The sequence below is a fragment of the Buceros rhinoceros genome, unplaced genomic scaffold, assembly GCF_000710305.1.
Source record: "Buceros rhinoceros silvestris isolate BGI_N320 unplaced genomic scaffold, ASM71030v1 scaffold14972, whole genome shotgun sequence".
Classification (NCBI taxonomy): domain Eukaryota; kingdom Metazoa; phylum Chordata; class Aves; order Bucerotiformes; family Bucerotidae; genus Buceros; species Buceros rhinoceros.
Window position 1 is genome coordinate 85,638 of NW_010397446.1, and position 14,186 is coordinate 99,823.

Here is a 14,186-nt window from a genome sequence, read left to right on the forward strand (position 1 = left end):
CAGGAATCCTCTACCCAGAAACACGGCTGTATCTTCTGCTCACTGCGTGACGTGCGCTTGTGTACCTCCGGGCCAGGGCGCTGCACTTGGGAGAAAACGGGCCCGTCGGGGAGCAGTGACATGAGCAAAGGTCAAGGGCAGACATAGCTCCAGAGCCACGGTACCTTCACGTGCCTCGTTTCTCTGCCGGCCTTTGGTAGACACCGCTGTGTGCGTCTGGGCGCCAGGTGTCAGAGGAGAGGCCACTTAGCTCTGAAGAGTAAAACCCCGAAGTGTGTGGTCACTACAGGACGGCAGCAGCGAGCTGATGGGAGTTGTCTCAGCTCTGCCCATCCTGCACACAGGATTCCTCTGGCTGGATCCAGGCGTATCGTGTGCCCAAACAAGGCAGGCGTGACTGCACACCATGAAGGAACTGCTCAAAACTCCTTTCATCCCCTGTAAACCGCGGGTGCAGAGCACCACAGCATGATCTACTACTAGCTCTCTCCTCCCCAAAGCTCCAGCCTGTTCATATCCCAACGTAAGGAGCAATCAAATACAACCTCCGTTTAAACAGGCAGACCACGGTTAAAGTTGTCTTTTGGGGAAAAAAACCCACAACTAACCTGTGCGCATTTTCTTGCAGGCGAGGAAAAAATAAAAATTAAAAAGTGAGTTTCTGGCCTGGTGCCAAATTAGGATTTAAAAATTCATGCCCGCCACAAGAATTTATATAACTTCTGAATAATTTATAGGCTGCGCCAATAACAGGGAGCTTAATATCTGATAGAGATTATTTAATCAATAGAAAATAGTGCCGTGAAAAAGCCGTCAGAGGACTACAACATGTCAATCTGGGATGGGCATTTTAACCCCTTCCCTGCTGCACCTATGTCCGGTCATGTATTTGTATTTTGCAAGTAGGGCGGTAGCATGGAGGAGGAATCGCCGGGGCTTTTTTCTTCCAGAGGCTATTCTTCGGCAGTCTGCGATTCCAGACGGATCCCACGCTGATTCACCGGAGCTTTGAACTGCAGCGAGTTTTCCAGCTCTTAGCCAAGCTGGTCAAAAGGAGGAATTACTTTCTCCTGGGGATGGTGGGTTCCTGTGAGGTGGTTCAGAAGTCGTCAGGGTTGGTGGCAGTGATTAGCACATGCCGTTTGTGCTGCAGCCATTTCCACTTGTGTCTGATTCTGTGGCCAAACTTCAAGAGGTTTTTACAGATCTGGGCACTAATGAACACAGGGACAGAAAAGAACTGAACATGTGTCTGTGTTCGGCATGGAAATTCCTGCCCAACTTGTGTCCCTGGCCTCAGCAATTGCTTAGACCTCTGCATCAGCTGCGCAGTGTCTTGCTCCATGCCGCGTTCCCCAGCTCCCCAGCATTATGGTCATGATTTTCATATAATAATTGTCAAGTGATAAAACAGAGTGGACGAGCTTCTCAGCAGCTGCAGCTGTGGTCATTTCATGAGACGTCTCACTCACGGCATCACAAACCGGTGAACTCTTGAGAACAGGGGAAGCAAGCAGGTTTTTCTTGTCTTTGCCTGTCCCTCTTTCAGAATCACAGAACCCTCTTAAAGGTCTCTTCCAACCAAAACCATCTGCAATTCTGTGAAATTTCCAGTCTAAGCTACAGAACAAGCCACAATCAACCATGGGGAGGCCACTGAGAATTAGAGAGCCCTGGAATCTCTGCTGGTTCCTGGGACAGCCAGAGTCTGAGGGGCAAAAGGTACTTCAAGAGCACATTTCTCCACATTCATCTTGGCTGCTCCATCTCTTTGACGTGCAGAAATCATCCCTCCTTTGCTATATTGTTTGGTTTTCATTTCCTTCTTTACTGTGTGGGTTCCTGAAAAAAAAATAAATAAATAAAATTAACCAAAGAGCAAGCAGAAGAGCCTAGGATTATTCTAAGCTTGCTTTTCAAAGCTGCGCTCGCGTCTCTGATATGACATGTAGTGGGTCATCTGAGGTTAGGAACTTGCCGGCTTTTATTGGGGAGTGCTGCTGATGGGATGCAGATGGAGAAATGGCAAAGGGTAGAGTGCTGCTGTACGCAATCTCTCTGCTCCTCTCCAACAGATGAAGTTATCCTTCTATTAAGTATTAATCTTTTTGTCCTTAAAGACCCAAGTCAGGGTCTTTCCTCTCCTCGAAGCTCCTTGCAATGGCTGTTACAGAACAGGGTTTCCTGCTTTTTCACAGTGGGAAGACTGGCGCTGTCGATCTGACACAGACAGAGTTTAAAAAAAAGAAAAGCTTCATTCACCAGTAAGTTGCTTTTATCTCCAAACGTATTAGGAGACGAGTTCTGGGTACTGTTCTGGGATTTTTAGAGTTTGCTCGCTTGCTTAGAATAAATGGGCAAAGCAGTACTCGAGTGCGATGGGAGCCTGTCGTAGCTGGGAGAGATAAAAGGGGAAACTTGGCGAAATGCTTCTTCGTGGTTTTCTCCCCTCCAGGCTATGTGTTATTTACCTTCTCCTAGATCCTCCACGAGCTGGCATGGGCATGCTGCCAGTCCTAGAGCACTTTGCTAAGTAAAGGATTCTAGACGCTGATGTGGACCCAGGAGATGTGGATTCTCCTCTGTGCCACCGATTCGGGGATGGCAGTGCCTGTACACCTGATTTTCCAGCCTCTGCAATGAGGCTCTTTCTTTCCTTGGCTTTTCAGAGTGTGTGTTCTCTTCTGCAGAGTCACTCAGACACGCTCACACGTGTGCAGAGAGCAGGATAGATGCAGATATGCAGCCATTAGTGGGGAGTGGGTAAGTGAGAGTGAGAACCACTGCAGCACTTGGAAGTGTTTAAACCCCTCTTGTTGGCCCGTTTGGAAATGACATGTGTGCTATTACTGCGCCATGTAATGCGCCAGCAAAACACTGGCTTGCGCAGAGATGGTGGCAGGTGCTGAATTATGCCCTTGTTTCATCAAAAATCTCCTAGTTGGGGGCTATCCTAAAAAAAACCCGCATCCTACTGGAGGGAGTAGGGTTGGCGGGTGACCGGCTGCAAACCCGGACTCAGAAATCCTGGCTGCAGCATCACCACGTAGCGCTCGTGCGATGATCCCTGCGGCGTTTATTCCTTGTACTTGACCACTGGGGAATGTGTTTGTCGTCCTTCTCACTCCTGTCACGTTGGGGGCTTTGTCAGCTCAGAATACATCGTTGCTGTGCTTCTCTGTGTCCCTTGACTTGTCATCGGCACAAATCTTTTTCAAATGTTCTCCCCTGTTCGTTTCCATTATTATATCTGGTGCTTCTAGGTGGCAAGAAGAAATGAATAACCTTGTAAATGCACCCTGTCTTTCAATTTGTTTTATTTTTCATGCAACGTGTCAGTGCATTTTTGTTGAGTGTTTTTAATAAGATGAAGTTGATGAAAATAAATTGCTTTGCAGTTCCTGCTGTGGGTGACAGAAATGCTGGATCTGTAATTTTCCAAAACTGTGCATCCGAAACCAGTGTGGAGGGTGTTCCATAGGCCCGTAACCGCCATCATCTTCATAAAATCCCCCCAGGAAAAGAAAGCAGCCAGCAGTTTGGATTTGGGGGGCAAGATGCGCTGCAGGATCCAGCTTCTGCTGGGCACAGGAGAATATTCAGGCTGATTCTGTGCCAGGCTTGGGTCTGCCATATGGGAGGGTGAGCCAGCTCTGTCTCCAGCAGGAGCGGGAGAAGGAATTCTAGAGAAAACCCTCTTACCAGAGGGTCTGGTAGCCAGGGCTTGGAAAGTGAGCATTGGGACTGGAAAATGTGGAGCCACCCCCACTGCCCCTGGCTACTGCACATCAGCTTTCTTCCGAGAGGTTCGTGTCATGCTCAGAAATGTACTGCGGGTAGACGGTGGTCCCCACAGTACCAAGGTGGGCTCAGCAGACAGTCTGGTAACGACTTATCTCTTCCTGGGGAGAAGATAACCCACGTATTCCTAGTGTGATTGTCAAGTCAAGATTTTTCTCCCTTTTTACTCATTTTAATGAAAAGAAAAAGATTATTATACCATTTCTATTCCCTTAAGTTTCTAATTTCGTTTTGTTGACCACTCTTTTGTGCCTTTGTACTACTTACTGAGCTGGCAAGGCAGTGTTACTGCCCATCTCTTGCTGCAGTCCCTGCTTTCTCCTTGTGCTGCCTGGGAGCTGACACATGGAAGCTGCACAGGAGCTGCTGGTGGGACCAGGAGCTCAGGTCCCACTTCCACAACTTCAAGGCCAATGCCATTATCATTAAGCCAGTTTTACTTTCCTCAGAAGAGCATTTAGTCCTTCAACTCCTCCGTCTTTCTGGGAACACTGAAAACAGGATTAATTGAGCCCCCAAATCTATAATAATCTCATCTTTCCATTTCAAATTCAGAAATTTCCTCCAAGGTCATGCTGCTTGAGGTACAGGAAAAGCAGCATCCAGGATTAATTTCGTTCTCTGCTCAAATCTGAAGAGTTGGATTAAAGCTGGTAATAAAACCATCTTGTTGTAAAGCATTGGGATCGTACTGCACTGGTCAGCCTGGTCTGCTGTGCTGTAGGAGGGGACAGAGAGACTCAAAATTTCAGATTCTGAATAAATAATCTCTGCATGATTTCCTCATTAGAATAGCGGGGAGACAGCAGAGCACAAAATCACAGGAGATGGAAGGAGTCCGTGGAGGTTTCCAGCAATCCTCTTGCCAGTAGAAGTCTATTGCTTAGTCCGTATTTTTAAATGGTTCACTTGATTGTGTTCCTGCCACTTCCCTGGGGAAACTGTTTCATTCCCGCTCTTAGGCAACATTTCTAGAGATTTATACTAAGTTTCCCTCTGCAGAGCTGCCTTTCACTGCCCCAACTTACAACAGCAAGACGGTCCAGCCATGGCAGGTCCTTCCCGTCCAGGCGATTTCGCCCTGCGCTCTGGGCCTGCCAGGAGTGCTGTGTGAGGTCTGGGCTCTCCGCTCTCGCTCCCAGGTCCCCGTTGTGCCACACTGAGTCACTCAGGGTCACAGTTTTCACGTGTGAGTTGTGAGGGAGGGCAGCTACTCCAGCAGTCACTGCTCTCCAGCAGAGAAGCTGAAGCCCTTACGTAGGCTGCACCCAGGTAGTGCCTTTTATCTTATTCCAAAATCTAAATTACTAATCCTTTTCGTTGTTGTTTAACTCCCTCCTTTGTTGACATCTGTCTGGTTCTCAGGTGTCCAAGACAGAACAAGGTGTGAGTGCGGCTTTGCCACAGCTGGTTTATAAAGGAACTGCCAGCTTGCTTGAGGGACCTGAGGCTTCCTACTACACAGTTTTACTTCCCTGGAGCTCTAAGAGCTGCTGTGAAAGTTTATACCTGATTATTCTCTTCTCCTCCTGGCCTTTGGAGTCATTTTTGGCTTCCAGATTATCTCTCACTATTATTTTCGACACCAAATCTGATAGTGGCATGTCTGAAGTTTGCAGAAAACAAACACTCCTGATTTTAAAATTCTGCTTCTCTTCTGCTGTTCTCCCCAGAAGCGTTCTCCTTGGCCGCGGGAAATAGAGGTGTTTGTATCTAACTGCGTGAGTGCGAGGGGCTTGCTGTGATGACGTGCTCACACAACCCTGGCTTTGTTGTTTTCCAGGTATTTGGTGCTAGAACACGTGTCAGGTGGGGAGCTCTTCGACTATCTCGTAAAAAAGGGAAGATTGACACCAAAAGAAGCCAGGAAGTTCTTCCGACAAATCATCTCTGCTTTAGACTTCTGCCATAGTCATTCAATATGGTGAGTACAGCCTTTTCCAGTGGCAGGTACTGGGGACGTGAAAGCACAGGATAAAGGGATCTTGTTTCTTGATACTTTTACTTGCTATTAAGTAACTGATAATGTAAAGTTCTAAAAGCACTGGGTAAAGTCCTGATGTGTTTTTTGATTCTTGGCCCTCTGCAAGACGTGTGCTGGTCACAGATAGCCTGTCCATGGAGAAGATTGTCCGTCATTTCTCGCTGGAGCAGAGTTCGTTCACAGGGAATGCTTTATCCAGGAAAACCAAAACCACCACAGAAAAGCAGTTCCATTCTCATCATTCTGGAGGCACTTGCTAATAATTGAGAATTACATACATGGTATCAACATAAATCCTTGAAGAGACTTGAGACAATTACGAATACAACAAAGTCATTTTATGGCTTGCTTCAGATTTTGGAAACCTGCTGGCTTTTGGCAAACTTCACTGAGTCCCTTCTGGGCATTTGAGTCACTGTTGCCTTTATTTTCCTTTCCAGTAGGGAAGAATTTCCTTGATCTGACTTCTATTGATACTCACTAACTCCATCATATGATTTAACCATCAAGTGTGGTTTAATCACTGTGCTGTGGCGGTGATTTAAATTGAACCAGTTTCTCCTACATCTTCAGCAAGTTTAGGTAATTTAAATTTTGATTTTGGTAATTTTTTCAGTAGTCATTTATTTAGTGGGTAAATTTAAATATAGGTAATTTAATTTTTATACTGAAATCCAGTTGTTGTTACAATAGTCAGCGAAATTCCCAGAGGAGCCAAGAGCAGGTCATGTGCCCTAACTAGAGGATCTAAGATTCCTCTGTTAGCAGAGCCCTCTGACAAGTTTTATTCTGCGAATTCTGCAATTTTTCCTCCCCGCTAATCAACTGGGTTGAGTGATCATGACCTTCTACTAACCAGCATGAAGCCTGGTGGGTTGAACCGCTGTGATTCTTCCTGTACGCAGGGCAGTGTAACCGCTGCTGGGTTGTGTACACACATGGTTCTGTTCCCTACGTGGCTTAATCCAAATGCAGAAGGACCCAAAAGTGTTGGAGTACAACTGAAGAGAAATTGTGTACTCTCCAAATAATATTCCAGAGAAGCATGACCCTCCATGGGGCAGACATTTCTACGAAAGCGTTTGCATGTACACACACATCCTAGTGCTTCGGGCGTGGGATGGACACCTCTTGCTATGGCAGGCTTTGATACACCGCGTGTGGCTCATAGGGAGGCCATCGGACAGACAAACACCTCTGCAGGTTTAACGACGTGGAATTTCCAAGGCAGAGCACGTGTCTCTCTTGAGAAATCCATTTTCCTCTGTGGAACGTATTGGGTTGTGGGCAGTAGTCTTGTTTAGAAGTAAATCTCCTGTCTCCTTGCCAGCTCCCACTTGACTAGCATCTAGTGCAGGGTAAGTCAGCAGTAAATCCTAAGTTCTCCCTCCCTCCAGGTCGCTGAGACTTGTGTGGCCTGTGTTGTGTTAGGCTCTGTGATGGATTCTGGAGAGTTATCATGAAATGCTGTTAGAAAATCAGAGCATGCATAAATATGTGTGTGCGCGTGTGCGAGCGTAAAAGCTAATGTGCTTTCCTAAGCGATGAAGCCTGACCTTGTCCTGTCGTGGGGCAGTGAGATGACAAATCATCTCATCTACCAGGTTATCCAGTTATGACCACGATGAAAAATGAAGGCTTCTGCTTTGGTTAATGACTAAACGTGGGTGCCTCTAACCCACTGGCAGACTAGATTGATAGCCTGGTGTCCCCAGCCCCATGTCATTGTCCCGTCTTCTACCTGCACCTCCCCAAACCCTGTGAACGAGCTGTGGCTACCTCTCACAGCAGTACGTAAGAACAGGGAGCTTTCACTGCTGAGAACGTATCGACGCACCGGGATACCCAGATCAAAGAGTCAGGAAGGATTCCCCAGTCCTCCCGTCAGAACAAGGCTGTGTGGAGAGATCGCCTGCCTTCGAGAGGTGTGTTCAAACTAGCAGCTCCGGCAAGGAAGCAGACAGGCTTGGACCTTGTGTGGTGTTTCCACAAAGAGTGAGCTCTCTGTTCTTATTTTATTTAATGGAGACAGCGGGGCAATCTTTGATGTACCTCGCTCCAAGGTGCAGTCGCTTACAGGGCTTTGAGGGGGAAAACTTAGAGGTAACGCACTGCAGGGTTCTCTCAGGACATTTCTGTGTGCGTGGCACCATGGCGTGCTGGGGACCTGCAGGCAGCCGCGGGTGTGACCAGAAGCACCGTGCAGAGGTTTTACGTGGGACCCTGCAAACAGTGTCTCTGTTCCCTTGCTGCTTCGCCTGAGCTGGCGAGCTGAGCGATTACCTCAGTGATGCAGCATTCTGGCTTCAGCTTCCAGCTCTTCCTCCGTGCTTGCTCCGGGGACTCTGCACCGTGCTGCAGTGCTCAGCAGTGATGCAGGAATGACAGAGGACCCTGGGGTACCTTGGCCGTCAGTGTGAGATCGTCCCAGCCTGGGAAGTTGTCTTTGGGCATAGCTGATGGGTTTTTCCTAAGCTGCTGTTCTCCCGGTGCTGGGTGTCTGCTCTCCTAAATTCGGGGCCATAAAGCTGTCTCAGCTGGGTGCCCCAAATCAATGGTCCTTTCTGAGCATCCTGCCTCCGTGCTGCAGAGAGTGCTCAGCTAATTCAGCACCAGCGGTGTTTTCTGTGGGAAACAATGCGGGAGCACCTATCGGGGTAGGTCGCAAATCCTCGCTATCATCGGGAAGCGTGTCTTTTCTCTGGAGCGAGGGAATGCTGCAGCACCAGTGGAGGGAGGGAGCCCGGCGCGCAGAGCTCATTGGCTGCGTGTGACATCACTGGCAAGAGCTGCGATTGGCGGCGGGCGCATTTTGTGTGCGTTGGGTTTTTGCTTTGGTCAAGCTCATATTTGGCGTCTGCGTCTCGCAAGCTGACAAATAAAAATATGATTACAGAAAATGCCCCGTGGCAAACCTTATTACGGCTTCAGAGATAACAGATAATGCCAATTACTGCGCGGGGCAGTGGTGACATTGAGAGGAAATCCCCTGCGGTAATGAGCTGCGAGATGATTATTTCATTTTATTTTTATTTTGGTTGGGTTTCATTTTGTGGTTATTTTCCCGAGCCTGCACAAGAGGGGTTAGGGCAGGTTCTTTATGAATATTGATAAATGACAATTATGAGGGCCCTTTCTGCTCCGGTTGCCTGGGGCTGTGCTGGCTGGAGTATGCACAGGGCTCTCGCTGAAGCGTGTCTGCGCGTGCAGGCGTGGGCATGGGGCTGCGTGGCTCGGAGGGCTGAGGCAGTGAATAAGAGCTTTGTTTGACCTAGCCTTGTGTTCTTCCCCTGAGTGCAGGGCGGGGGGAGCCTGCTCATAAAACGACGCGTCAAGGTTTCACAGCACTGGTGCCGGAATCTCTGGTGTGTTCCTGCAGGCAGGAGCTCCGAGCACTGTCAGTGCAGGAAGCGCGTGTCTAGGGAGAAATCTAGGGTGTCCCGGAGACACGGAGGAAGCAGAAGAATGCCAAGTGCCATGTTCTGTCAGAGTGCCACCCTCCTCGTGACCCCTGCGCTGCCTTGCTCCGCTGCGAAGGAGCGTGCCGTGGGGTTCTGCAGGGACGGGCTGTCAGATGCTGAAATCCGCAGCAGCTCATCACTTCGAAATCGTGACTCATGGCCTCCAAATGTGAAACTGGTCTAGAAATTGTGGGGTTTGATAAGGTTGTTTCTGGGTTGGGGGGTTTTTTCGGGTCTTTGAGTCTTTAGAGTTCCAAGTTTTCTTTCAGACCATCAGACAGAAGTGAGGAAGATGCCGTTTTCCCCAATTGAGAGCTGAGACTCACCAATCATTGTCTGAATCCAGGAGTTTCAGATCCATGATTGAGACTCACTCTAAAACGGTGATGAATTTTCAGATTTCCCTTGCAGGGGGAACCGGAGAAAACTCACCAAGTACAGCAGCTGCAGTGCCAAAGGCAAAGGTACCAGCTCAGCTAGAGTCAGAGAACATGTATTTTGTACATTTATTTCTTTATATAAGCCACTGGGAACTCAAAAATGGCATCGTCTTACTGTAAGGGTAACCAGGGAACATTCTGTGACGAGTACAGCAGCAGTGATGAGACCTGACAGTCTGTTCTGGCTTTGAAATCCGTGAATATATGTTTTGGGGCGAGGTTGGTGGGGAGAAGCAGTGTATTTTAAGAGATCAGGAGAAATAATTGTTGAAAAGCCAGCAAGGTTTTATGCATGCAAACGCATCTCCATGTCTCCTGATGATACATCTGTAGATGTTGTCCGTTTTCCTAGCTATGACTATATTTACTAGTTCTGCAGAATCCTGTGAAAACTTGCTAAATTTGAGCATAGCAACCGCGGCTTTAAACAAAGATTCTTCTGTTACACATTTGGATCTGATTTGCAGAAGCAAGAGAAAATAAGATGAAAGGGTTTTTCTGCTCATGAAAATTAAAAATATTTCTCCTCACACTATTAATTATTACTGATAAATGATTTGCATCACATCAGGCACTTTTAAGAGACGTACTGCAGAGCAATTATTCTCTGGTCTGGCCCTTCTGGGAGTTTGGGGTCAGTAAGAAAAGCATTTGCAAAGTAGCCAACAATTTGATTAGTACAAATGACCTGCAACTACTCCAATTAGGAGGTTTCTTGGGTTAGAAATCTGTGACCTACGACGAGTTGTCATAGAAACCGATACGACCGTTTCAGCTCAAAAATCACTTTAAAATACTGGGTTCGTTCATCATCTCGTGCCATCATCTCTCCTTTGAGTCCCTGATCTGGAGTCCCTGATCTGGAGTCTGTCCCTACACCAAACACCTGCCGCCAGCCGCGGCTGACAGGGAGAGGGTGTTTTCCTTCTGGTTTACTACGCTGCAGTTGCCTGCAGTACAGATGCGGGGCTGTTCCCAGAGCAGGAGGACGGGTTAGAAAGGCAGCGGCAGGAGCTAGAGGAGCTGCCTGAGTGGCATCTGTGGGTGCCATCAGCAAGCCAGTGGGGCCAGTGTGTGAGGGAGGCACTGGAACGCGTTGGCCTGTGTGTGTGCCTTTCATTTTCTATACATCACCTCCAAGAACTGAGCCCATTTCCACAGAACCGTTTTTTTCAGACCTCTCTCTGTATCCGTTTCGTGCCACAAGGGAATCATGAAGCCTTTGTTGTGATCTGTAAAAGAAGGCCGCTGGGGAGAGTCTGGCAGCGTGTGCTTCCCCCGACAGGGCTCGTTCAATGTCCCTTTCTCTCAGCGCTTTCCCTTCCAAAGCTGCTGTATGCAGGCTCCTGGCACTGCTTCTTGCTCCGTTGTCTGGGTTGAGGAGCTCTGGGAGCCTGTGCATTGGGGTTACACTGACTTCTGCAGTGCTGCATTTCTCTTTCCTATTTGTTTTCAGCTGTGCCGGGCTCAACAGGAGAGTTTGCAGTGTTTGTCAGTAAAGGAGCCGCTTTCTTCTCTTCTGATTTTCCAGCCGTGTGATAAGCCCCTACAGCTTTTGAGCCTTTAGAACAAGGAAAGGGTAACGAGTCCTCTGTTCGCCCGCAGAGCGAGGAGCTGATGCGGTTGTATCAGACATGGAGAGGCAGAGAGATCAGCTGGAGTGGGACCAAATTAAATGCATTTACTCTGCAATGTTCCATTAATGCCAAGTAATTACCACACATGGTGGGACTTTTGTTTTGTTTTGTTTCATTTTGGCACAAGAGAATTCTTTCCAAATACGAATGCGTGAGGCTGTCCGGGCTGCTGGGCTCGTAGGTGAATTATAACAAGCCCTTCCTATTCCCATATGTTCCTCTCCCTTCCTTCTGGCCTTTGAAAAGCTGGCAATACAAAGATGGGAAATGCAAATGCAGAGGAAGTCTCAGTCCCAGTGTCAATGATGCCGGTTCTGCCCCTCCGGAGCAGGCTCCTGGCCTGGCTTCTATCACCAGGATGCTGCATCGGCAAATTCAACGTGGTCCAAAGATGGGTAACAGAGAAGCGTTCCAGCCAGGAGAAGATTCTTACTGCGGCATAAAATCCTCTTGTGGCCGAGTGTGCGAGCGCTGCCTGGTCCAACTGGCACCCTGATCTCTCAGAGGAGTGCTGCCACAGTTAAAATTACTTCGGCTGCCGTGAAATCCTGTGCTGCCCATCCATGCTGGGCATGAGGGCTGTGTTGAAAGAGGGCTGGAGACGGGTCAGAGAGATGCAAAACTGCTGTATGACAGTTCTTGTGGTTTAGGGCCAGTCAGCAGTAGAGGTAACGATTCTCGGCAGAGTCCACACTGTCTGCTCAGTGGGCTGTAGTGAAGAGCTGGTAATTATTCTTGGGTTTGTTTTGGTGATTGCTTTAAGGTCTGTTGCCACTCCAGATTTCCTTTCACACGTAATATCCCAGTCCCGCGAATCCCCAGGTCCCAAATTAAGCTTTCAAAATGCTTCCGGGGAGGTGGGTCAGAACTGAAAAGCAACCATAGCCACTGACAATCCCCACATGGTGGAAGGACACGCACTCAGCTTGAGCTGGTTTCTTGTTTTGTAGCCTCAGCCACGCACTGCTTGCTTCACAGGGAGCTGTCCCTTGCCACAGAGCCCTAGTCCTCAAACAGGAACGCTCCGGTGCGTCTCCCCAGTCAGGTGAGGTCTTCCCAGCAGCCCATCAGAGAAAGCAGTTGGAAGATGAGAACTGTCTGGGATGTCTGCTGGAGGAAAGATTTAATCACACACTACTGTCTCATTAGTGTCCAACTTTCCCAGCCTGCCTCAGGACTCTGAGCTCTTCACTCCATTTCTCTGCTGGGCTGGAGCATGTTGATTTGGCAGATGTTGACAATCTTGTCTTGGTCCAGGACTGCTGTCCCTGACCGTGGCATTCAGGGGTTCTTTTCCTGGCTGTTAACTGGCCATCCGCTGCCTCCGGAACATTTCCTTGTCACTCATCTCCTGCCTTTCTCTTAAGTCGGTATGACTGTCTTTGTAGTCGTTATGCAGCTAGTAAGTCTTATGTCCCCCCTCAGACCTTTGACGTCTATGAGAAAATTTGATGAAGCACCTTTTGCTTTGTCTGATGAAAGTGTGCACAAATCTGAATCTGCTGCTCCATTATCTACCAGATTGTTTGCCCGTGGTTAGCCAGACCACCTTAACACGCAGAGTTCATCATGTTTATACCAAATGGGAGACCAAACTTTATGTTCTTTGAGAAGGGAGGAGAAAGGAACCATTAGACTCAGTGATGAGGTAGATGGCCGGTAGCTCCTTTGAATGTGTGCTGTTTCGCTGGAAGCCTCTGTCGGAAATACCGGTCCCACTCCCCGGTTGTGCTATTACCCTGTGCTCTGGTTTTGCCCAGGCTTGACCAGCTTTATTTACAGGTTGTCTCTAGCTGGTCATTCCAGCGGCCGTTTCCAAGACACCGCCATGCCTCCTGTGTTTCTCTGGGAGGGAGAGACTGCCCTCTTGTACAGGGAGTACTAGAATCACACTGGGGTGCATGAGGAGTGCTTCAGAAGTGGCGATGGCGTGAAGACGTGGCTCCCTCCATTACGGGTGTCCCTGGAGTAGAGTACCCTAACGCTGGTTCTGTTGCTAAGCCCAGTTACTGGTCAGGGTAACTGGTTGTGGTGAACCATCGCTGGAAGTGGCTGCTGTTTGCCTGACACTCGCTCGGGTTGTCTGCTGGCTGTTGCCCGCTCGTTTGTGTTCTGACTGGCCTCCCAAGCTGGCTGTTCTGTGAGCGCTCATGTGTGGACCTTTTATTAGCAAGACATCAAAGACTGTTTTTTCTACTCATAAGCAAAACCAGGAAAAGAGCTGCTGCTTTAGTCTGCCTGAAGTGCTTCTCTCATCTCTGTGACTCTTCGAGTTGCACATAAAAGGAAAAAAACCCCAAAGTCATCACAAATTTTGTGCAAGATTTTTGTCTTTGGGTATAAAATGAAGTAAACCTAATAGCTGTACAAAAGCGCTTGAGCACTCAGCAGCAGACATGGGTGCCCAGTGGTGTTGGCTGTGGGTAGCACAGATTAGTAAATTGGTCTATGTCTGACACCTTTGATTTAAAGCAGGAGTTGCCATCCTGAAGATCAGGGCGGCCCAGCTCTCCCCATGTTGCCAAATAGTAAGAGAACCGAGCTTTGGGGGAAGGAGGGAATTCTCCCTCATCCTCCCCACTGCTGGCACCCGCAGTTGTAAGCAGCGCTAGGCTGAAGGGAGTTCTCCATCAGAGCTAATCACCCAAAATTATTTCCAAGCCATATGCCGGTGTAAAAAGCTTCTAATAGGGGCTTTTTCAGGAGGGTTTACACCGAGGATGTCTTTTTCTCTAGATCACTCATTTTGTTTCCTGTTGTTGACAGATGAGACTGATGGTGTTCCCTCCCACCTTAAGGAGCTGGCATATGATGTAGTGTATCAGTACTGAATCCAAGCTGAAATTCTTCTCCTCCCACCTCT

General features: G+C 48.4%; 1 protein-coding gene across 1 annotated transcript in view; it reads left to right on the forward strand.

Moving 5' to 3' along the window:
- Positions 1–14,186, forward strand: part of LOC104502310 (serine/threonine-protein kinase BRSK2) — a gene marked incomplete at its 3' end in the record, with an annotated part of 114,808 nt that overhangs the window by 52,859 nt on the left and 47,763 nt on the right. The window contains exon 3 of the mRNA XM_010146271.1: positions 5,585–5,725. Coding sequence (XP_010144573.1) covers positions 5,585–5,725 — 141 coding nt within the window. The remainder of the gene's footprint in view (positions 1–5,584; positions 5,726–14,186) is intronic.